At 41.9% G+C, this 25,534-nt stretch overlaps 2 protein-coding genes across 2 annotated transcripts in view; one reads left to right on the top strand and one right to left on the bottom strand.

The window, feature by feature from the left end:
• LOC123514310 (peptidyl-prolyl cis-trans isomerase D-like) overlaps nucleotides 1–5,760 on the top strand; it is an 11,520-nt gene extending 5,760 nt beyond the window's left edge. The window contains 6 exon segments of the mRNA XM_045272135.1: nucleotides 324–619; nucleotides 1,554–1,578; nucleotides 1,581–1,681; nucleotides 2,442–2,560; nucleotides 3,174–3,321; nucleotides 4,785–5,760. Of these exon segments, the coding sequence (XP_045128070.1) occupies nucleotides 324–619; nucleotides 1,554–1,578; nucleotides 1,581–1,681; nucleotides 2,442–2,560; nucleotides 3,174–3,321; nucleotides 4,785–5,003 (908 nt within the window). The 3' untranslated portion in view covers nucleotides 5,004–5,760.
• Nucleotides 5,761–15,487: 9,727 nt separating this feature from the next.
• LOC123514277 (GTP-binding protein SAR1-like) lies at nucleotides 15,488–24,728 on the bottom strand. Its single transcript, XM_045272083.1, has 6 exons — nucleotides 24,622–24,728; nucleotides 22,608–22,660; nucleotides 19,557–19,676; nucleotides 18,232–18,389; nucleotides 17,630–17,773; nucleotides 15,488–16,758 (listed from the first exon to the last, which is right to left on the bottom strand). The coding sequence occupies exons 2-6, from the start codon at nucleotides 22,648–22,650 to the stop codon at nucleotides 16,642–16,644; spliced, it is 582 nt and encodes a 193-aa protein (XP_045128018.1). The 5' UTR covers nucleotides 22,651–22,660; nucleotides 24,622–24,728; the 3' UTR covers nucleotides 15,488–16,641.
• Nucleotides 24,729–25,534: the final 806 nt, after the last annotated feature.

The raw sequence follows: 25,534 nt of genomic DNA, 5'->3' as shown, positions 1-25,534 counted from the left end.
TGAGCTCGTTCCGTAGGATAACGTCTGGCTGTCTCGTCAGAGACTGCACCAGATCAAACAGTGAACACACACAGTCATTCCCATTCCTAATCTCACAATCTTCCCTAGTCATTGAAAACTTCTATTCTCTTTCCTAACACTCTTAAGAACACTGTAACTTCCACACACAGTCTTCCCACACACACACACACACACACACACACACACACACACACACACACACACACACACACACACACACACACACACACACACACATTCTCCTTCCTAATCTCCTTCCCACACACAATTATTCCCCTTCCTAATCTCACGGTCTTCCCCAGTCATCGAGAACTTCATGATCCAAGGTGGGGACTTCACCAATCACGACGGGACAGGTGGCGAGAGTATTTATGGCGAGAAATTCGACGACGAGAATTTTACCCACAAGCACACATCGGCCGGGATCCTGTCCATGGCCAACGCTGGGCCGGGAACAAATGGCTCACAATTTTTCATCACCCTGGCCGACACCCCACACCTGGACAGCAAGCATGTGGTGTTTGGCCGTGTGGTGAAGGGCATGGGTGTGGTGAAGGCCCTCGGCAAGGTCAAGACTGATGGGGACAGGCCGGTGGAGGTGTGTATGTGTGTTTGTGTGAGGTTGGTTTGGCTAGGTTAGTTTCATGAGTAATTTTTAGGGTGTTTTGGTTAGATTTTATAAATTTTAAGGGTGTTTAGTTAAGTACAAGTTGTTTTAAGGGTATTTAAGGTCAATTTAGGGTTTTTAAAGGTGTTTTGGCTAGATATAAGAGATTTTAAGAGTGTGGCCAGATTTTTGGTATTTTAAGGGTGTTTAGGATAGGTTCAAGGTGTTTTATAAGGGTATTTAGATCCAACTTTTGGGGTTTTAAGGGTGTTTTGGGTAGATACAAGAGATTTTAAGTGTTTAGGTTCAATTTTTGGGATTTTAAGGGTGATTTCATTGTATACAAGGTGTTTATGGGTGTTTTTGTAACAGTTATGGGTGTTTAAGGCTGTTTGGGCTAGAATTAGGGTGTTTTAAGGCAGTGTTTCCTAGATTTATGGGTTTTAACGGTGTTTTGGTTAATTATAAGATTTTAAGTATTTTAAGATTAGGTTCAAGGTTTTTAAGGGTGTTTAGATTAGGTTCAAGGGCTCTTAAGGGTGTTTTGATTAGAGATGAGGGCTTTTAAGGGTGTTTTTGTTAGGTTAGGTTAAGTTCAAGGGTCTTTAAGGGTGTTTTGCTTATTTTTACAGGTTTTAAGTGTGTTTACTATAACCCAAACTAACTTAACCCAATACAAACGTAATACAAATCCAAGCTAACCCAACCCAACCCAACCCAACCCAACCCAACCCAACCCAACCCAATCCAACCCAACTCAACCCAACCCAACCCAACCCAACCCAATCCAACCCAACCCAATCCAACCTAACTCAACCCAACACAACTTAATCCCAATTCAACCCAACCCAACCCAACCCAACCCAACTCAACCCAACCCCATCCCATCCCACCCAGAGTTAACCTAGCCTAACCTTCCCGACAGCGGTGCCTGATATCAAACTGTGGGGAGTTCAGCCCGGGGAAGGATTTGGCATTGTGGACGAGGATGGCACCAAGGACACCTTCCCACAGTACCCAGAGGACGCTGACGTGGAGTTCGAACATGCCACGGTGAGGGAGGGAGAGAGGAGTGTAAGAAAAGGCAAAGGAAGATAAAGAATGAGAGATTTAGAGAGAGAGAGAGAGAAAGAGGAGTGTAAGAAAGGCAAAGGAAGATAAAGAGAGAGAGAGAGAGAGCGAGAGCGAGCGAGCAAGGTGTGTCTGAGTACGGGTGCTTGACAGATGGGCAGCATTTGTGTCAGTGTATGTATGTCAGTATGAGGAGGTGAGCAGGTGTTATGTGTGAGGTGAAGTGAAGTGTGGTGAGGTGTGGTGTGGTGTGTGGTGAGGTGAGGTTAATATTATCTATTGTTATGAATGTATTGTATTGTGACGGATGGGGGAGCTGGTGTCAGTGTTCTCAAGTGTTCTGAAGTCAATTGTTCCAAACTTGTGAATAATTATTTTCTGAGCTTTAAGGGAACTGGCATTCAAGTGGGCCTTTTTATTGTTATTATTATTGTTGTTGTTTTTGTTGCCCATGGTTGGTTTCCTCTCTTACAAAAAAAAAAAAAAAAAGTTATGTTGAGGTTAGGTTAGGTTAGCATTAGGTGAGGTTTGGTTAGGTTAGGTTAGCATTAGGTGAGGTGAGGTTAGGTAAGGTGAGATGAGGTGAGGTGAGATGAGATTGGAATGAAGGGAAAAATTTGAGGAAGTAGAGAGAAAACAAATGATAAAAAAAAGTCCAGTTTGTTTAGCATTATGTCAGGTTAGGTCAGCATTGTGTATTGTACCGCAGCATTCTGTATTGTTGTGTACTGCCTTGTGACAGATGGAGGAGCTGGTGTCGGTGGTGAGCAGCATCAAGGACGCAGGGAACAACTTCTTCAAGGAACAAAACTACCCCGTTGCTGTCTTTAAGTACAAGAAGAGCCTCGCCTATCTTACCTAGTGGGTGTCTGTCAGTCTGTTTGTTTGTCTTGTCTTTGCTAAGCTCTCTCTCTCTCTCTCTCTCTCTCTCTCTCTCTCTCTCTCTCTCTCTCTCTCTCTCTCTCTCTCTCTCTCTCTCTCTCTCTCAAATAGCCTCCTATCCCTCCCCAGCACTCAACACTATAACAGAGCACTTAATCCCCTTTCCATTCACACAGACAGCTTCTAATCCTTTCCCAGCACCTTAACACAGCACTCAATCCCTGTTCCTATCACTCAGGCAGCCTCACAACACCTTACCACAGTATCCAATTCCTCCCCAGTACTCAAATAGTCTCTAATACCTTCCCAGTATCTTTAACACAGCATAACAAACCTCAAATCCTTTCCAAACACCGTGAACATAACACTGAGCCTTCTTTTTAGCAACCAAGCAGCTTCCAATCCCTTCCTAGCAGTCCATCAGCCTCTAATCCTTTCACAGCATCTTAACACAGCTTTCAATCTTCTTTCCTGTCACTCAAACTCCTTCTAATCCTTTCCAAACACCTTAACACAGCACTTAATCTTCTTTCCTATCACCCAGACAGCTTCCAATCCCTCCCCAGCACTGATGTCTCTATTTGTCCGGCAGCATCAAGGAGAACTGTATAGGGGAGAGTGACTTCAGCAAAGAGGACCTGGCAACACTGAGCAGCCTGGCCGTCTCCTGTCTCCTCAATCACGCCCTCTGCTGCTCCAAGATGGGACAGTTCGATAAGGCCATTAATGACTGTAATAAGGTGTGTGTGTGTGTGTGTGTGTGTGTGTGTGTGTGTGTGTGTGTGTGTGTGTGTGTGTGTGTGTGTGTGTGTGTGTGTGTGTGTGTGTGTATTTACCTAGTTGTATTGTACAGGTTTCAAGCGGGGCTCAGTGTCCTGTCTCCATATCTCCATTTATCTAGTTGTTCTTTAAAGTTATGCACACTATGTGCTGTGACAATTCCATTATCCAATGCATTCCATTTTTCCACCATTCTGTGTGGAAAACTGTATTTTCCAATATCCTTCACACACTGCCTCATCCTGACCTTTTCATGTCCTCTTGTCCTTCCATCTTCCGTCACCAGCACCAGGTCTTCTTTGTCTATCTTTTCAATATCATTTACTATCTTATACATTGTTATTAGGTCCCCACATTCTCTTCTATCTTGTAAGGTTGGCAGTCCCATTTCCTTCAGTCATTCTTCATATGTGAGGTCCTTTAATTCCAGCACCATCTTTGTAGCAATCTTCTGTATCCTTTCCAATTTTCTTATATCCTTTTTAGAGCTCGGAGACCACACCACTGCTGCATATTCCAGCCTGGGGCGTATCATGCTTGTGATGATTTTTTTCATCATATCTTTGTCCATGTAATGAAATGCCACTCTTATATTAGTCAACATCTTATATGATAGTCCAGATATCTTGCTTATGTGTTTATCAGGGCTCAGATTTTCTTGTATGATCACTCCAAGATCTTTTTCCTCTTAAGTCTTCTTTATTTGCTCCTCTCTCATCAAGTGTGTGTGTGTGTGTGTGTGTGTGTGTGTGTAGGCTGGTAGTGGTGTCCTGTCTCCATATCTATAATCGTCCAGTTCAGTGTTAAAGTCATGAATATTCCTTGTTTGAGCCATCCAGTGTTTCATCCAAATTGTTCCTTATTTCTAAGCTTCTCTTTGGGAAGCTATATTTTCTTGATGTCTTTTACAAGCAGTCTTTTCAATTTCCTTCCATGTCTCCTTGTATCTCTTGAGTCCCACATCAATAAGTCTTCCTTGTCAACTTGTGGTGTGTGTGTGTGTGTGTGTGTGTGTGTGTGTGTGTGTGTGTGTGTGTGTGTGTGTGTGTGTGTGTGTGTGTGTTGGTGTTTAGTTTTCTCCAAGTTTATTTTTGTTGTTTGTTTGTCTTTGTTTTTTTTTTCTTCTTCTTTTTCTAGTTTTCCTTATCTTGTTTTTTGTATGTGTGTCTATGTTATTGTCTTTCTTTTTCCCTTTTGTTTTTCTCTTTTCCTCTCTTCTTTATCTTGTCTTTTTGTTTGTGTGTCTACATTATTATCTCTATCTTTCGTCAACAAACACTAACCCAACCCTAAACACTTTCACACACCCCTAACACAACCCAACCCAACATAACCCAACCCAATCTAACTTAACCCAACCCAATCCTCATCACACCCCCCCACCCCCTAACCTAATTTACCCCTCTCTCCTGCCCCCAAACAGGCCCTGGAGCTCGATGCAAACAACCCTAAGGTGTATTTCCGCCGTGGTCAGGCCTATAACCTAAGCAATGATGTGGAGTCAGCACGTGCCGACCTGCAGAAGGCGCGGGAGCTGGAGCCCAACGACAAGGGTATCCTGAAGGAGCTGGATGCCGTTACCAGGAAGATCAAAGCACAGAGGGAGAAGGAGAAGAAGATTTACTCCAAGTTGTTTGAGTAGAGCGGTGGTGCTGGGTGGTGTTTGCTGGTGTTTTGACTCTTTCTCTTTCTTCTCTCTCTCTCTTTTGCTTTCTTTCTTTCTTTCTTTTTATCTCTATTTTTCTATTTTTCTTTTCTTTGTCTCTCTCTCTCTCTCTCTCTCTCTCTCTCTCTCTCTCTCTCTCTCTCTCTCTCTCTCTCTCTCTCTCTCTCTCTCTCTCTCCATCTAAATTTGTAGAGTAACTCCTCCGTCTCCTCCTCGTCCTCCTCCTCCTCTTCCTCTTCCTCCTCCTCCAGGGCTCCAGATGGTCATAAGTGCTTTAGACTGTAAGTAATTTATATGTTGACAGGCTTGGCAGTGTTTTGTACCAGTAGTTTATAAGAAGTGTACTTTTAAACTAACTTATAATGCATTGGCTGACTGACTGACTGGGTGGCTGGCTCATTGGGTAGGTAGCTGGCTGGCTGGGTGACTGACTGGGCTAACTAACTAACTGACTGACTGACTGACTGATTGATTGATTGACTGACTGAATGAGTGAATGGATGGCTGACTGATGGACTGACCGACTGAATGAATGAACAAATGATTGGCTGATGATGGACTGACTGACTGACTGGGTGATTTGTGGGCTAACTGACTGGTTGTGGCTAAGTGTCTGTCAGTTGTTCAGTTCAGTTTGTCAGTCAGTTTAGTTTAGGTGTGTGTGTGTGTGTGTGTGTGTGTGTGTGTGTGTGTGTGTGTGTGTGTGTGTTTTATACATCTTGTCATACGAGATAACAATAACAATAAAAAATAAGTTAAACATTTTTTTTGTTTTTCCTTCTGTAGTGGTGGTGGTGGTGCTCAAAGTGGGATGGAGGTCTCTCTCTCTCTCTCTCTCTCTCTCTCTCTCTCTCTCTCAAGTGTAAAAAGAAAAAAATATAGCTACATGAATTCGATACGACAAAAAGAAAAAAAAGAGAGAGAGACAGAAACAAGACATTATTATTTAGCTTACCACAGTGACGATTGTAATGACCCGTGTGTTATGATGTTTATATAATGCTTCACTTTTTTTCTAGGTATTTCACTATTCATCTCTCTCTCTCTCTCTCTCTCTCTCTCTCTCTCTCTCTCTCTCTCTCTCTCTCTTTCCTTTTTCTTCTTTTTTATCAACTTTTGTATTTCAATTTCCATTTATCAAATCCTCCTTATTTCACCATTTTTTTTTCTGAACCTATCCTCTCATTCACTATTCACTATTCTCATCACCATTCACCACCACCACCACCACTGCAGCCTCATCACCACACCCGCACACACCACATACTCCTTTTCTGATTGATACATTTATTGTTGAATTAATAAATAAATACAAGAAAGGAGAAGGATGGACCTTGCCACCCACCCCCTGGACAAAGACTTGGGATTAAAGTATAAAATATATAGAGAGAGTATACAAAACAAGAATACAAGTACTTCAAAAAATAAATCCAGATATTGCACACCTTATTACATAAACATCCTACAGTCTGGGAGCGAACTGAGGATATTCCTTGAGTATATCCCTGAGAGTGGTTAAGTCTAGGAGATGGTCAATGAGGCTTTACTAGTGAGAGCCAGCTAGCATTCAAGAGGGCCTTTTTTATTTAAATCTTTTTTTTTTTTCTTGGCTGACCCTCTTCCCTACTTAAAAAAAAATAGTTTTCACCATTTGAACTGCACCAAAAACCACCCACAGCCGCCCACTCTCGAGGCACCAGTAAGTCCTACACGCATTAACCGCCCATGAAACAGTCACTTTTGTTTGGTGACTTTTCCTTAGAACACCAACACAATTTAACTAGGATACAGAAAAATGTCCTCAGATCAGCGAGTAATAAATTGAAATGGGTATATTTTCTTACAACAAAAGTAAGACTAGCCGAGGTTCTTTCCATTCCACTGTGAAAGGAGGGAACGCAGCTGACTACCTTTTGATCAATCAGAAGAGTGTTATTAGCATTTGAGAGTGATAGCCAATGTATGTGTGTTTGTAAGCATGATAAATAAACAAATAAGACAAAGGCCATGTCTGCGGTATAAATTAAGGAGATAATGTCCACCACACAACCCTACGACCAGTGTAAGAGTGCTCCTCAATATTCTTATCCCTACGAGGAATCAAGGCGGTGTCAGAGCGAAATTATCCCTCCATGTGAAAGTATCTCCTGAGCTCCACACCCACTCCCTGTTATCTTTCCTCTAACTCGTGGATGAAAGGATCTATGGAGGTGATATCCCAACCAGAGCAATCACGATCAATTATCACACTTCCACCAGTTACAGTTACACCAATTTGCAGCCAAACTGGTCAACAACCCAAGATACGTCACTTCCCACACCCCTGGCGCCCCACCAGTCACCGCCACGACGAACAGTCCTTTGCCTGTGTCACACGCGCCCAAGCAACCGTGCGCCAAGCCATCTGATCTCGCCATCTTGAGACCAGTTTTTATTTCCTCTTTATAATACCCAATAGTTAGTGCTATGCTTTGCTGCCATAATACAAAAAGAAAGACAAAACCATACCCACATTGCACTTTTCCATACACTCATCTAACTCATCCAGAATTAGCTCAAAGTAGATATTTTTGGTTCATGCGAACATTCTAAGGCAAAAACACTCATTTTCCAATACCATAGTAAGAAAATCAACCCCACACCATCACAGAATGTGGGTGTTTTACTAAGTGTGTTGTGTAGCTAGTCCATTGGTTAGGTGAGCCATGTGTGAAGTAAAATTGAAACTGCGCGGCAACTCCGGTATCGCAAGTTTCACTTATCTTTGCACACTGCACAGTCTTGTCACTCACTCTAGCCCTTTCCTTCCGGCGCTTAAACTATTTTCCCGTTTGCTATGACGGCTATAAATGGTAAACCTAGAAATTGTCAGAAAACTGTTTGAATATTAATAATTATTTTCTCTTTGTTATTCTGAATACAATGATGTACTTTGTAGCTCGATGTGACCTCTGAAAGTTCAGTTTATGCCTTATCAAGGATTCCTCCTCCTCCTGCTGTGTGATCCGTCTTCCAGAAACAGCCCGGAGAGCGATGACACCGCGCACACACACACACACACACACACACACACACACACACACACACACACACTCTCTCTCTCTCTCTCTCTCTCTCTCTCTCTCTCATCTTGGAGGGGAAATTGTACACTTCCAATGAGAGAGAGAGAGAGAGAGAGAGAGAGAGAGAGAGAGAGAGATTTCATGCCTTTTCATATCAAGTTTCAGGCAAATAACATCTCTCTCTCTCTCTCTCTCTCTCTCTCTCTCTCTCTCTCTCTCTCTCTCTCTCTCTCACACACACACACACACACACACACGTAATGGGGAAGACTGGCTGGGTGACCAGTAGACGCCAGGCGACCGAGGCAAATAACATTATAATATTATCTCTCTCTCTCTCTCTCTCTCTCTCTCTCTCTCTCTCTCTCTCTCTCTCTCTCTCTCTGACAGTTACCTTTTTATTATAAAATCGAAGATAATGAAAAAATTAACATGAAAGAATGATAGCTAATGTTTTTTTTTTTTTTTCACTTTCCGAGTCCTCACTAATGTCTTCGCTTTCTTAAGTTTCTTCTTCTAAATATTCACTGTCACTGTCTTCAAACTCAGAAGCACCGCTAAATACATATGTTCTGTCCTGCTCCATGTTATGATCTGAGATCCTTTATTCGCTGTTATCAGGATGTCTCTTCGCACTTATGGTGCTTTCCACCCTGGGGGTCGCTGGGGTTGCCAAGTGTCGCCCGGAGAAAGGGAAAATAGCTTAGTTACCGCTAAATTTCCAGAGCTATAGTGACAACACTACATGTGGAAACATGCCAGACACTTCCACTCACCATCTGACTCGAGAAACCGCGCTTGGAGCTCAAAATTGAGGCGAAAATTCTTGATTACGGGTATGATCGCCGTCGCTACGGACGCATTGATGCAATCGTATATATACGATTGCTGGAAGGAAAGGGCTAGACAGTATTAACTTTACCACCTTCACCCTCGTCACGCTCAGTCTGCATACAAAATGTCGCAGGGGAAATTTTGCTACGCAGTCCCCGCGCAGCTCAGACCTAGAACCTCCTAATGCCCTAATGTTCCAAATGCGTCAAAATGAGTCCCAGTACTGAAGGGAATGTCTCTATCACTAGGATCACCCGCCTCACACACGTAACAGACAAGTGCCATGCAGGGCGCCCGCAGAGTCCCCGCGCCGCTCAGATCTAGAACAGCGCGCCACCACTCACCGCTAGGGGGCAGTGTTGCACCAGCAAGCGTGGTACAGGGCAGTGTAGCACCAGCAAGCGTGGTCCAAGGTTACCATCCTTCATTCAACAGGAATTAAGACAAGAACAAGTTGGCACAGGTTGTGTGTTTGCCTCCCCCGGGACAATGCCACGGAGGAACCACTCAGGGAGATGTGAGTGTTCACTGTTCACTGTTACTGTTCATTGTTACTGTTCTCTGTTCACTGTGACAGTAGTTCACTATTTGTTGATGTAGAGGAAGCCATTGTCCAGCGGTACATTTGGGTGTGTTCTGTACACTGTGCCTTTGGTGTTTATTGCATGGCGTTACTGTTGGTACACCTGTAGAAGTAGTGTACGTATCCAAGATGTATTAGACTATAGTCCGACTCAAATATGAAGGCCGCTGAGGGGAGGGGAGACCTAATGGGGATTCCCCGGCTGCGGCGTCGCCAAGCATCGTAGCACATGTTTCGATCTCATTATTAACTTACATCTTAATGAACCGTCATAAAACTGTATTCCTCTAAATTTCTACTAAGGATGTATAGAGAGCTTTGAATATTGTTTTAGTGTAATGAAGACAATGATTTTGTATAGATACCACAAAATGTAGCACCACGTACTCCTCTCCAGCGTTGCTACTTTTCAAGGTTGGACATGGGTGAGGTCAACCTCCCTGACCGCTGATAATCCCCAGGTCAAATTCTCCCCTCCTGACGTTTGGAGTTTCGCACACACTCTAGCCAGAACTATTTTGATTTTACTGTGTCCCTTCCAATGTATAATTTCAGCCTAGCTCTCCCCTGCCTTTTTTTTTTTTTTTTGTGTGTGTTAATTAACTGTTAATTATTATTATTATTATTACACACACACACCGTCAGTTTAGCTGGTAGCAGTCACCATGCCACATCGCACAGCACACTACACCTACCATCACCACCACCACACCACACCACCACTACCATCACACATCATAACATACCACAGAACACCACACCACCATACCCAGTCGCCACACCACGCCACTACTACCATCACATAACATACCATACCACACCACACCACACCACCACCATCACCGCCACACCACACCACCATCACCGCCACCGCCACACCACACCACCACCATCACACACCACACCAAAGCACACCACATCACCATCCCGCAAACTTTCCACCAATAATCTGTTCCTGCTCCATCCCCCACCCTCGCCACCAATCACCGCCCTGCTTCCGCCCTGCTCTTGTCCGGCACCCGCTCCGACCCCCACCCGGCCGGCTCCCCCACGCCGCCTCCCACTTATATGGAAACTATTCTTTAAACCTATTTTCTCGGGTTTTATGTGTGTTTTTAAGTCTTCTCGGGACTGTGGGTGTTGGAGGAAGTGGAGGAGGAGAGGGAATGAAAAGGTGGAGTGTGAGAGTGAGGGCGGGAGAAAAGGAGTCACTCACCAAACTTGCCAAAAAAAAGTATCTCTGCGTAAGAGTAAGAATATTTTTCTTTATTAATGGAGTTGGCATTGTTTTGATATTTGATTTGTTATTGGCAAAGTAAAGCAAGTTTCAAGCCACAATAGATTTGAGTCTAGTTGTGTTTTTCGTTTATCGAAAAAATAACACTAAAGTAACTCCATAAATTACAACTTTTTCAATTATCACGCCTAAGATTGTTTTAGTGCTTGATATAACACTTAACAAATATGAAAAATATGACCTAACTAATAATATTCCACAAAATTTTGTCTAGGTATTCGTATTTTCAAATTCAAAATTTTTAACGGTACAAAAGTAGAAAACAAAAATCTTTACACGACAAGGAATCTGTGTTTTCTTTATTTCACTGAAATGGGAAAATTTTTCTTATTCAGAAAATGTAACATGATGTAGTTTGGCTGTGCTTTCCATCTCGACATTATGATGTGTTTGTGCGCCGTTAATTTGAAACATACACCGCTCGATGGCCATCGTTTTGTAAACAATCGACTCGGTTACGTTTTTATATTTTAGTTATTAATTAAATTATTTGTCGCGTCTAAAAGTGTAGTGCATTCCAGTCTGGGAGTCTTTTTTTCTAGCGGCGATTTTTAAAATGAATTACATACGTAAATATTAGGCCACAAGGGCACTTCACCCGTGCCTTCCCCCCAGGTCAGTTCACCAATGTTTGTCTGCACTCCCCTGTGTTTCCAGACCCAGAGAGTGAAGCAAGGCCAGAATCAACCACCAAACTAGACAAGCAGCCATTACTGTGGTAAATAAGGCAATGGTTGTGTATACCCCCGTTCAGACCACCCGGTTCCCACCGTGACCCGGACCAAGACCCCTCCCCCACCAACCCCCGTCCCTCCCCGCGTCAACTCGTCAACATTTCATTCAATTATCAGTGTTTCCTGACCATTTCCTGCTGTTGCCCGAGAAAAATGCTAAAATGTAGTGATGGGAGGAAGAAATTAGTGTCTTGTCCGGGGCGGGCTGCTCTAAATAGAATTAACCCATCCCCTCCCCACATATTCTCTCTCTCTCTCTCTCTCTCTCTCTCTCTCTCTCTCTCTCTCTCATGTCACTAGAACCATAAAATATCCTTGAAAGCCTGTATTACTATTAAAAAGCTATTATGAAACACTTCTGTTGTCTCACCACGACTGTTTACCAAGGCCACAGAGACGACTAGCCAGATTCCTAAAAGAGTATCTCCTCTTAATAATGGAAAACTGTTGTAATCTGTCACTAGAATCTTGAAAACACCCGTAAAATCTCTTACCTACAACTTCAACTATACTCTATACTCTATTGAGGAACCTTACACACACACACAATCCTTCATTTCGGTGGAGCTTGGCGGTGTCTTAAGGAGTGGCATGGCAATTTTCTGACTGAACACACTGTTAAGCCCTTATCTCTCTCTCTCTCTCGTCAGCAAAGTTAGCCAAGGTAGAATCAACGACTCGCGAATGTGTTTAGGAAGGGAGAAACTATTATAAACATGACCAGGGCGATTTGGCGGCATGAAAAATAAAAAGAAAAAATATATATATGGAATTACCTGATGTATGGGCGTGTGGGTTGGTTAAGTACATCACTGCACAGCTTGAGATTAATAATACTGGGTGTACTTAACTGGAATGTACGCGAGGAAGGAAGAGTGAGGTGAGATGAGCGTGTGTACCTTCTTCGACTGCTACAGCGCCACTGATGACTGAAGAGATTGAAGACTGACATTCCGAACAGTCTCGAGGGTTTCTGTGAGCCTGCTCGAGCTGTATCTGTGCTCATTAACTTTTTTTTCACCTTTTCACGGCTTATCAGTTATCTTTATTATCCTCTACATTACCTTCAGACATTAGTAGTAATAGTAGTAAGTAATAGTAGTAGTTCTGACTGACTAGCTGATGTGAGGGTACGAAACACTGGTTCGAGAATAGAGGACACTCAGGACAGTAGTAATAGTAGTAGTAAGAGTAGGAGGAGAAGCAATCTTTATCATTATTTTAGTAGTATATATAGTAGTAGGTCTGACTGACTAGCTAATGTGAGAGAATAAAACAGACTGCTCCGAGAATAGTAGTAGTAGGAGTAGGAGAAGGAGCAGATCTTTACCTATCACCACTATCATCACATCAATAGTCATAGTAGTAGTAGCAGTAGTAATGATAGTCGTAGGGCCAAGAATAACAGATGCAGAAACTCGTAGGAAAAAATTAACTTCGAGAAATAATGAAAGGAAATGTTAGATATTGTAACAACCAAATTTACTTCATGTTGTTTGATATGAGGAAATGTTGAAATACTAGGGAGAAATTTGACTTTAGAGGAATTATAAGGAAATTTGTACATTGTAAGTTAATCTGATCAAATCTTGGTTGTGAGGAAATGTAGAAAAAAAATGTGGGGGAAAAAATAAGTTTAAGAATTTGATAAAGTTGAGTTATATATTGTCAAAGGGTGAAACCTGACCTAACTTTACGTAACTTAAGGAAAGAAGAGAAAATCGCGGGTAAAAATAGAAAAAAGAATGAAAAGTTATATAGTCTTAAAAATGAGACTTAACCTAACCTAACTTGGAAGAGAAAGAGGCATAATAAAACAAAAAATAGAGAAAGTAAGTTAAGAAAAAAAATTCCAACCACCACTAAACAAAACCTTTCTTCCAGCCCACAGCCCACAGCCCACAGCTACAGCCCACAGCCACCAGCCACCAGGAGCAGATGGCAGGTTTCATCAGGAAGCATTGGCAGAGTGGAGAGCAGCAAGACAGAAGCAGAGACAAGCTGGTGTGGCTAAGATTAGAATCCCTTCCTTAACCCCTTCAGTACTGGAATACATTTTTATCATGATTGTTTAGTGTGATTAGACCATTTCATTGACATTAGGAAGGGTCTATGGAGGTCAGAAGATTAATGGCCAGTCTTCACTATTGTAATCCCCCACATGAGTTTCTGAAGCTGTATAAAATCACCAAATAGTCACCAGAATGAATATGGAAATGTATCCTGGTACTGAAGAGATTTATCCTTCATTACTGAGACACATATTTATCTTGAGATTTAGATGTGATTGGACCATTTTATTGACATTACAAAGGGTCTATGGAGGTCAGAAGATTATGGCCACAGTCTTCACTATTCTAATCCCCCACATAAGATTTTGAAGCTGTAGAAAATCACCAAATAGTCACCGGAATGAATATGGAAATGCATCATGGTACTGAAGAGATTAACTTAAGAGGGATAAAGATGACACAGACATAGACAGACAGACAGACGGTGGAGCATCAAGCAAGGTTAATGAAAGTTACATGATAAAGTTTACATTCTTTTCTTATATAAAGACTGCAATGTTAACAGAAACTTGGAAATACCGTGGAAACAACCCAGCGTGCTTCCCTCACACACACTCAGGAGGGGAAGAGAAGCACACCAGTTTTCATTCTAGACCAAATAATGAGGAAAAATAACCAGACGAGGCAACATTCACACACAGACAGACAGACAGACAGGGGAACCACAGCCGCCACACACACACATGGCGGCGGTAAATTCTATGTTAATTAATATCCATGGAGGTTTAAAAATGACTGAATTGTTGGATGTGTATTGTATCATGTATTGTATCATTCACCATCTCACTCCAGGGGAACTTACTTTACTTAATTGCTGTTGGTACAAATTAACTTATAACTTTGTCTTCCCCCTAGATACATTTTTCTGCACCTGATCATATGGGCTTTCTTATTTTTCATCATTTTTCATCATTTTTCTCTCCCCGGATGACATTTCAGTACCGCAATAAATAAATAACAACTTACACGCATGCAGTATTATATAAAAGGTCCACCACAGACTAATTCAAATCTCACTCTCGCTCTCTCTCTCTTGCTCTCATTCTCTCGGCCAAAACGTCCACATCCTACTAACAACTTTCTACCCACCACAATATAAAGGTAATCTAGATAAAACAAAGAAAAAGAAATAAATAAACCAAAACTGTCAAACTTATAATTAACTCGGAATACAGAATAGGATAATATTTTCTTTTTTTTCTTTCTCTCTCTCTCCATTTCGTTCAGTCACTGGGTTGGGTACATGGTAATAGCACTTGGACACAAACTTAACATTAAATTTGAGGGAAACTAACTCACCACATGAGGGAATGAACCTTGTTTTGTAACGAGGAGGAACAAAGAAAGGAAATATTGATAAATGAAAGAGAGAGGAGAGACAGAAAGGAGGGAAGTTAATGAAAGGGAGACAGAGAGAAGAGGAGAAAAAGAAATTATGGAAAGAGGAGAAGAGAAGAACATAATAATAATAATAATAACAACGATATAGATAATGTTGATAAAGAGGGAGAGGAGGTTAATGAAAAAGGACACAGAGAGAAAAGGAGAAACAGATGAATTAAAGAAGGAAAAAATAATAGAAATAATAAATGATATAGATAATACAGATGAAGAAAGAGAGAGAGGAGGTTAATGAAAGAGACAGAGAGAAAAGAAGATAAAAGAGATCAATTAAGAGGAATAAGAACATAGAAAATAGACAGAAATTAAACAAAAAAGAAAAAAAGGGAGATTAGATAAACAAGAACCAAGAAAAAACAAAACAAAAAAATAGAAAAAAAAAGAAAAGAAGACAAGAAGATCAAAGAAGAACCAAGAAAAAAAAAAAAAAAAAGAAGTGAAAAAAAAATAAAATAAATGAAAAAATAAAAACAAAAATAAACCAGAACACATTTATAATTAATAGATGCCCACCAGTGACCCTCCGAGTGCCAGCCTACCTAGCCAGCAGTGCCAAGGTAGTGGTGGTGGTGGTGGCACTCTAGACAGCCCCTGCTCACCCTACACATACTCAAAGTGACAAGGGAAGGATAAGAGGATTACAGGATTAAGAGGATTAAGACAGGTAAAGGATTAGGATTAGTGGATTGAGAGGTAAAAGACTAGAGGATTAAGACAGAGGTAAAGGATTAGGATTAGGATTAGAGGATCAGGAAAGGATAGATACAGTAAAATGGAAGGATAAGTAGGAGGGCAATAATAAGGATCAGAGAATTAGGATTAGAGGTTCAAGGTAGAAGATTAGGATTAAAGGATTCAGACAAAGGGATTAGAATAAGAGGATCAGGATTAAAGTATTAGAATTAAAGGATTTAGGTAGAAAATTATGGTTACAGGATTTGGATAAGAGGATTAAGATGGATCATTAGGATTAGAGAATTAAGACAGGATTAGAAAAAGGATTGATAGGATAGAATGGAAGGATAAATAGGGAAGTAATAATAAAAAAAAGAAATAAGGAACAAATGAGAAATGGGAGAGGTAGAGGAATAGGAAAGGATGGATGGGAAGGATACTGAGAGAGAGAGAGAGAGAGAGAGAGAGAGAGAGAGAGAGAGAGAGAGAGAGAGAGAGAGAGAGAGAGAGAGAGAGAGAGAGAATAGATAAACATGACAAGGAAAAAGGAATGAAGAAGAGATAGAAGGAAGGAAGGAAGACAGAAGAAAGAAATAAAAAATAAAGAAAGAGAAAGAACAAAACAAGGAAAAAGAGAAAGAATGAATACAGAATGAAGGAAAGAACGAAGAAACGAAGAAAGGAATTAAGAAAGAAAAAGGAAAAAATCAAGACAAGAAAAGAAGAAAAAAAAAAAGAAATAGAAGACAAGGAACAAGGAAGAAAAGAAAAGAGTGTCACGTATCAAAACACAACACAAACACACAAACACACCCAAACAAACTCAACAAACCACAGAGAAATAACTGGGCATTTAGGGTGTATCAGTGGGGCTTTGTAGAGCATCATAGGGCATTGTGGGAAGGGAGGGATGGAAAGGGGGCAGGGAGATGGGGAAGGGGTGGGAAGAGCCTGTATTAGTTGATGTAGTTAGCGATCCAGCGGAAACCCTCGCCGTAACCCTGACGTTTCAACACAGAGCACATGAACAGCTCCAGTGGGCGGCCCGGCAGCTCATTCCTCGGGATTTTGTGCTGCGGGAAACAAGAGATGCGTCAGAAATAGATCATTGAGAGATGTGTGAGAAATAGATAAAGATGTGTGAGAAATAGATAGAGAGATGTGAGAGAAATAGATAATAGAGATGCATGAGAAATAAATAGATAATAATAATAATAATAGTAATAATAATAACAATAATAATAATAATAATAGAGAGATGTGTAGGAAATAGATAACAGAGACAGGAAAGAGAAATACATAAGAAACAGAAATAGAGAGATGTGTGAGAAATAGATAATAAACAGATAAATAGATAAAGACAAGGAATTAAAGGAAGGAAAGAGAAATAGATAGACAAGAGAGAAGGATGGAAAGAGAGATAAATGAGAAATAAGTAAGAAATAGATAACCAGATTAATGAAAGAAATACATAATAGATAATAAATAAGAAATAGTTAAGAAAGGCAAAGAAATTAAAGACACGAAAGGAGAGAGATGAGAAATGGGTGAGAAATAGAAGAAATGAAAGGAGGAATGAAAGAAGAAATAAAAAAAAATTAAAGAAAAAATTTGTGAAGGAAGGAAGTAGATGGTTAAATTGAAGGAGAGAGAGAGAGAGAGAGAGAGAGAGAGAGAGAGAGAGAGAGAGAGAGAGAGAGAGAGAGAGAGAGAGAGAGACTAACACTAAAAACAACACAACAAAGTATATTTCAAATAACAACACAAAACAAACACACACACAAATAAAAAAAACAGGAAAAAAACAGGAAAAAACAGGAAAAAAACAGAACAGACAAGAAAAGGAAAAAAGAAAAGAAAAAAACAGGAAACAAATATAACAAAAATAACAAAAAACTAAAAAGAGGTAAAGGAAAAATAACACACACACACACACACACACACCTTTCCTGTCGTCTGGCCAAACAGTCCGAAATATTGCCTGAGTTCATCTTCAGAAGCAGCGCCGGGGACATCAATCTTGTTGCCGAGGATTACAATGGGCACGTTGGACAGCTGGTCGTCTGTCAGTAGGGAGTCCAGCTCAGCCTGTTTGGAGGGGGAGGGAGAGGGGTGGTTAGGTAGTGGTGGGATTGGCGGTGGGTAGGTAGAGGTGGGATTGGCGGTGGGTGGAGTGAGAGATGGGGATAGTTTGAGGAGGGAAGGAAGAGTTGGGTGTGGAAGAAGAGTGGTTGGAGGGGAGAGAGGGGAAGATGTGGTGGTGGTGGTGGTGGTGGTGGTGGTGGTGATGATTCTCTCTCTCTCTCTTATACATATTATCATTCTGTTTATCAATCTATCTCTTCCTTTCTCATTTTTATCCTACTCTCTCTCTCTCTCTCTCTCTCTCTCTCTCTCTCTCCCAATCTCTTTCTTTGTATTCCTCCTCCCTTTAACTAACCTTACCTAATGTAACACACACACACACACACACACACTAATCTAATCTACACTAAAACACACACACACACACACACACACACACACACACACACACACACACACACCTTGGACTCGGCAAACCTCCCCCGGTCCGCAGCGTCGATGAGGAACACGATGGCGTCCACAGCAGGGAAGTAATCTTTCCAAACACGCCGCGCTTGGTGATGACCGCCCAGATCAAATGTGGTGAACTTGATCTGTCCTATGCTTAGCTCCTCCGAGGCTGTACACACACACACACACACACACACACACACACGGTAAAAAGGTTTGGTTAGTTTTAAGATATTGGCACATTTTTTTCTATTTTCACATTTTTTTTCTTTATGATTTTTGTTTGTTTCATTTGCAGCAATATCAACAACAACAACGAGTAATAATAATAATAACAAAATTCTCACACACACGAACAATATAAGTCAAACAGTTAGTCATTAGTTAAACCAAGCCATCTCCAGCTCAGCCCAGCCTTAACTAGCTCTCACCAACCTCTACCAATCTCTCCCAGTCCCTCCCAGCCTCTCCAAGTCCCTCCAGTCTCTCCCAGCCTCTCCAAGTCCCTTCCAGTCTCTTCCAGTTCCTCCCAACCTCTCCCAGTCCCTCCGAGCCTCTCCAAATCCTTTCCAGTCCCTCCCAGCCTCTCCCAGTCCCTTCCAGTTCCTCTCAGCCTCTCAGTCCCTCCCAGCCTCTCCCAGTCCCTCCCATCCTCTCCCAATTCTTTCTTCATCCCTCTATCTGTTCCTAAACTCTCCCAGTGCATCCCAGTGTATCTCACAAAACACTAGCTTCTCCCAGCCCCTCCCAGTCCATTCCTGCTTCTTTCTAGACCCTCCCAGCATTACCCAAACTCTCCCAGTCCCTCCCAGCCTCTCTAACACCACATTAACCTCTCCCAGCCCTTTCTAGACTATCCTAAACTCTCCTAAAACACACAAACCTCTCCCAGCCCTTCCTTACCCATCCCAGCCTCTCCCAACTCCTGCCAGGCTCTCCCAGTTCATCCCAGCCCCTATCCAGCCCTTTCTAAATTCTCTCAGTTCATTCCAGCTCCTCCCAGCCTCTTCCAGCTCATCCAAAGCCTCCCAGCCTCTCCCAGCTGATCCCAGCCCCTCTTCAGCCCTTTCTAAATTCTCCCAGTTGATCCCAGCCTCTTCCAGCTCATCCAAAGCCTCCCAGCCTCTCCCAGTTCATCCCAGCTCCTCCCAGCCACTCTCCAGCCCTTTCTAAATTCTCCCAGTTGATCCCAGCTCCTCCCAGCCTCTCCCAGTTCATCCCAACTTCTCCAGCCCCTCCCAGCTCATCCAAAGCCTCCCAGCCCCTCCCAGCTCATCTAAATATCTCCCAGCCCCTTCCAGCCTCTTCCAGCCCCCGTCCCAGCCCTGAGCCTCACTTGGGTGGAGTGTGGGGACGTGTTGGGCCATGCGGTCGTCTTTCAGCATGTGGAGTAGCGTTGTCTTGCCAGCATTGTCCAGGCCCAGGAACAGAAGCTTACCACTCTTCTTCCATAGTCCTGCGGTGGAGAGGGGAGTGTTAAGGGGAGGAGGAGGAGGAGGTTGTTATTGGGGTTCTCGGTGTGTTTTGGGGTGTTCTGGGTGTTTGGGGTTTGTTTTGGGATGTTCTGGGTGTTTTGGGTGTGTTTTGGTGTGTTTTGGGTGTGAGTTGGATGTTTTTGGGGTGTTTTGGGTGTGATTAGGGAAGTTTGGGGTGTTTTGGTGTTTTCTGGGGTGTTTTGCAGTGTTTGGGTATGTTTTGATGTGTTTTGGATGTTTGGGATGAATTTTGGAGTATTCTAGGGTGTTTTGGGTGTGGTTTGGGATGTTTTGGGTATGATTAGGGTGTTCTGGTTTGTTTTGGGTGTTTTTTCAAGTGTTTTGGGGTGTTTGGGTGTGTCTTGGGGTTTTGGAACTGTTTTGGGGTGTTTGGGTGTGTTTTGGGATGTTTGAGGTGTTTCGGGTGTGATCTGGGTGTTTTTGGGGTGTTATGGGTGTTTGAGTATGTTTTGGGATGTTTGGGGTGTGTTTTGGGATGTTTGGGATGTTTTGGGTGTTTTTTTGGGTGTGTTTGGGTGTGTTGAGGTCCTTTGGTGTATGATTTGGGTGTATTCGGGTGTGTTGCAGTGTTTGAGTGTGATTTGGGTGTATTGGGGATGTGTTGGGATGTCAAAGGTGGTGTTGAAGTGTATTGGGGTGTGTTATGGGTGTTGGGGGATAGGTTAGGTGTGTTGCAGAGTTTTAGGTTGGTGTTGAGTGTGTTGAGGGTGTTTTGGGGTGTACTAGAGGTGTTATGTGAGTGTTTTGAGTGTGTTGAAGTATATTGGGGTGTGTTGAAGTGTGTTGGGGTGTGTTGTGGAGTGTTTTTAGGTGTTGAAGTGTGTGGTGGAGTGCAGTGGTGTGTGTGTGTGTATGTGTTTCTGCATTCATTTAAGCATGTGTGTGTATTTTTGTGTTTATCTAAGTGTGTGTGTGTGGGGGGGAGGGGGGGCTAGCTGGCTGGGTGGCTGATTGGCTGACTGGCTGGCTGGGCTGGTTATGACTAAACAAGGCTGGATTAATTCACTACCTAAGCATTATCCACACACACACACACACACACACACACACACACACACACACACACACACACCTGCAACACTCATTAAGGCACACAGGTGAAGTGGGGACCAGATGAGAAACAGTTGAGACTATTACATGGAACCACACCACCACAACACAACACACATGCAGAATCTAACCCCCTCCCCCCACACACATACCACTAAACCCCATCCCAACACACCCTAACACACTCACAACACTGGTAAAGAGGAGTAGGTCTAATCCAGCCCTCCCCAGCCAGCAGCCCCACCAGCGAGGTCTTCCCAGTCCCAGCCAGCCCCAGAAAGGCACACCGCAGCCTGGGACGCCACACACCTGCACCCACACACACACCGCCAACACAGGCCAGGTGTGTGTCAGTTTGGAAGGTTATATGCACACACGCACGCACGCACACACACACACACACACAATTTAGTTTTCAAGAGAAATTGGATGTCACAAGTGTAGATATGGAGACGGGGCCACACGAGCGTAAAGCCCAGGCCCTGTAAAACTACAACTAGGTAAATACAACTAGGTAAATACAACTAGGTAAATACACACACACACACACACTACAACTAGGTAAATACACACACACACACACACACACACACACACACACACACACACACACACACACACACACACATATACTTTTTCTCATATACTTAAATGACATGCCAGAGGGAGTAAACAGTTACATGAACCTATTTGCAGATGACGACAAGCTGCTCAGACAAGTGAAAAATGAAGAGGACTGTGAAATATTACAGGAGGACCTTAACAAGATCTGGAGGTAGAGTAGGAGGTGGGAGATGGAATTCAATGTGGCTAAGTGATGTTATGAAATTGGGAAGGAGTGGAAGATGACTGGAGGGGATCTACAAGGTGGGAGACTGTGTGGAACTGAAGGAAGTTAACAAGGAAAGGGACTGAGGAGTGACTATACAAGAGAATAGTCAGCAGGATCACCATGTGGACAAAATATTTACAACTTGGTAAGAAATATCGGATTGGCTTTCCACTACATGGATAAAGATATGATGAAGAAATTGATTTCCACTGAGATCAGACCCAGATTGGAGTATGCATGGGTGGTGTGGTCGCCATACTAAAAGAAACATGTATGGAAATTGGAGAGACTGCAAAGGCTGGCAACAAGGATGGTACCAGAGCTAAGAGGGATGACATCCAAGGAGAGACTGAAGGCTTTGTATCTACCCACACTGGAGCAGAGAAGAGAGAGGGACCTAATACAAGTGTACAAACTAATGAAGGAATGGATGTAGCAGATAACGAGGAGCTGTCACTAAGAGATGAAGTCACCAGATGCACAAGATGTCACAGTAAAAAGTTGAGGATGGGAAGATGCCTCAAGGACGTGACAAAATTCAGCTTTCCACAAAGAAGCACAGCAGCGTGGAATAGCCTGAGTGAAGGTGTCGAGTCAGCAGGGAGTGTGCACAGCTTTAAAGAAAGGCTGGACAAATGTAGATGTGGAGACGGGGCCACACCAGTGTAATGCCCACACCATGGAAAACTACAACTAGGTAAATACAACTAGGTAAACACACACACATATACATAAATATATACTTACATACATACATACAGACATACAATTTTCCTCTCTCTCTCTCTCTAGGTGTATATTTTCTAAATGAGATTTATAGTTAGAATACTGAAAATTTATGGTCATTACACACTTGTATGCTCTCTCTCTCTCTCTCTCTCTCTCTCTCTCTCTCTCTCTCTCTCTCTCCATTTTTTTATCTTTTTTTCTTTTTCATTTTCTTTAAAGTTAAGTTGGGTTTTCTTGTTTTAGTGCCCCTCTCTCTCTCTCTCTCTCTCTCAGTACTTACCCAGGTATCCCAGCACCCCAGTTAACCAGTCCCAGAGAAACATGATGGCCAAACTGCAATGAAACAAATAACATCAATAATAATAATAATAATAATAATAATAATAATAACAACAATAATAATAACAATAATAATAATAAAAAATAATGATGACGATAATGATATGAAGAAGAAGAAGAAGAAGAAGAAGAAGAAGAAGAAGAAAGAAGACGAACACGAACATGAAGAAGAAGAAGAACATGAAGAAGAAGAAGAAAAGGAGGAGAAAATGTCAATTAAGGTATTTTTTATTTGTTAGAATTAAAAAGCATTAGATTAGGTTGAGTTAGATTAGGTTAGGTTCAGTTAGGTTAGATAAAGTTAGGTTGAGAATGAAGATATCGCTAAATACATAAAGCAACAGTTTTTGAGGGAGCTTATGATTAAATTGTGTTAGATTAGTGTGTGTGTGTGTGTGTGTGTGTGTGTGTGTGTGTGTGTGTGTGTGTGTGTGTGTGATAACCTTGTGTCACTTTATCTGAGTGTTCCTCCACCACACTTAACACACCCAAGGCCACCACTGCCCTACTGACACAACACTGATAACACACACACACACACACACTAACAACTATTCTCACTCTATTTTCCATTACTCTTCTTTCCTTCTTTCAATTTTCATGTCTAATATAAAGAAAAATATCATGCGGAAACACTCTCTCTCTCTCTCTCTCTCTCTCTCTCTCTCTCTCTCTACCCAGCCCTCTATAAACACTGTGTGGATTTCAATGTTCCCAAAACACACTCAAACTTAACCAAACCCATGTAAAACACTTTATATTTGGCCCAACACACTCAATAGACCCTCAACACATTTTAATATTCTTGCAACACACTTAAAAACACTGTCTGCATTTCAAACCTTCCCTAAACACACTCTAACCTAACCTAATCCTGGTAATCCATGTAAAACTCTTAATATTTGGTCCAACACACTCAACACACTTCAATATTCTTGCAACACACTTAAAAACACTGTCTGCATTTCAAACCTTCCCAAAACACACTCAAACTTAGCCAAACCCATGTTAAACTCATAATATTTGGCCTAACACACTCTAACCACACTGTAACACACTCAACACACTTCAATATTCCCACAACACAATAAGAAACACTGTGTACACTTCAAACCTTCCCTAAACACACTCAAACCTAACCAAACCCATGTAAAACTATTAATATCTGCCCAAATGCTCTAAACACACAAACACACTCAACACACTTCAATATTCTTGCAACACCTCTATAAACACTGTGTACATTTCAAACCTTCCTGAAACACACTCACACTTAACCTAACCATGTAAAATTATAAATATCTGCCCCATTGCACTCAAAACACACTCAACACACCCTAAACACACTTCTAAGCTCTACAACACTTCAATACCACCAAGACACACCCTTAAAACTCACAAATAGCTTAAATATTCCCTAAAATCACACTCAAACACTCACACACCCTAACACACTCATATAACTTACAACACACTCTTTTCCTTCCTGTTGTATCCTTTACGGTCATAACTCCATTCCCAGCACTAGTATTTTGAGCTCTATTGGGTTATGTACCTTGGTAGTAGTAGTAGTAGTAGTAGTAGTAGTAGTAGTAGTAGTAGTAGTATTGGTGGTGGTGGTGATGGTGACTGAATGTGTGTGTGTGTGTGTGTGTGTGTGTCAAGGAGAGAGGAAGAAGGACACACAGATAAAGGTACAAAGAACAAGGAAGGAGGAGGAGGAGGAGGAGGAGGAGGAGGAGGAGAGAGAGAGAGAGAGAGAGAGAGAGAGAGAGAGAGAGAGAGAGAGAGAGAGAGAGAGAGACCAACAGAACACACACACACACACACACACACACACACACACACACACACACACACACACACACACACACACACCCTCCCCTACAAACACACACACGTACACACAACACCCCACCCCCTTTACACACACACACACACGCACACACACTCACCAGAATCAGACTAGGTGTGTTACAGAGCTTCCTTCACCAGACTGACCATTCTTCTGCCTGCCACAGCTACACACGACGCAACACCTCCACTTTACACTACCCGATCCTCTTATCCACCAGTGTCCTTGTGTCAAATCGTATCAAACCCTATCATACCTTGTGAATATAGAGAACTGGATTGTGTATAAGGGGTTTTTATTGATGTTTTTTTGTTTTCCTGTGGTTTGAGTAAGTCTTGTTTGTGTCGTCTATATTTCTTCCCTGTTGGAACTTTCGTGACGTAAACAGCGGTGGAAAATTTTGTTGTTACGTTAATGTGGCTTTGTCTCTCTCCCTTTGTGCTGATTTGGAATGGCGAAAATTAATGGATTTGAGGATTATAATGGTGTTAGCTAATTCTTTGTGGGTTTAGATTATTAGTAGTTAATTATCTTGCCTTATTTGAGCGTTCATGTATCAGTAAATGTCAGTAAAATGTCTTAAATCCTTGTCTGCGTTTGTTTGGAGTGGTGGAAATTAATGGATTGGAGAATTAAAATAGTGTTAGCTAGTTCTATGTACGTGTAGATTAAAAATAGCTGATTATTTTGGCTGGTTTTAGCGTTCGTGTGTCAGTAAATGTCAGTAAATTGTCTTAAATCTTCGTCTGTTTGGAGTGGTGGAAATTAATGGATTGGTGAATTAAAAAAGTGTTAGATGATCTTTATGGGTTTAGATTAATAGAATCATTATTTTTGCCCTGATTTTAGCGTTCGTGTATCAGTAAATATCAGTAAATTGTCTTAAATTCCCGTTTGCATGTTTGTTTGGAGTGGTGGAAATTAATGGATTGGAGAGTTAAAATGGTGTTAGGTGATTATATTTGGGTTTAGATTAATAAAGTATGACCATGTTGCCTGATTTCAGCGTTCAT

The sequence above is a fragment of the Portunus trituberculatus genome, chromosome 5 (genome assembly GCF_017591435.1).
Source record: "Portunus trituberculatus isolate SZX2019 chromosome 5, ASM1759143v1, whole genome shotgun sequence".
Taxonomy (NCBI): Eukaryota; Metazoa; Arthropoda; class Malacostraca; order Decapoda; family Portunidae; genus Portunus; species Portunus trituberculatus.
This window is presented reverse-complemented; position numbering and strand designations above follow the sequence as displayed.

Excerpts from the sequence above, each read along its gene's own strand:
- LOC123514277 (XM_045272083.1), bottom strand. The coding sequence starts at position 22,650 with ATGTTTCTCTGGGACTGGTTAACTGGGGTGCTGGGATACCTGG. Across the intron at positions 19,677-22,607 it reads TGGGGTGCTGGGATACCTGG|GACTATGGAAGAAGAGTGGT; the intron begins GTAAGTACTGAG and ends TCTCCACCGCAG. Across the intron at positions 18,390-19,556 it reads CGTCCCCACACTCCACCCAA|CCTCGGAGGAGCTAAGCATA; the intron begins GTGAGGCTCAGG and ends GTGTGTGTACAG.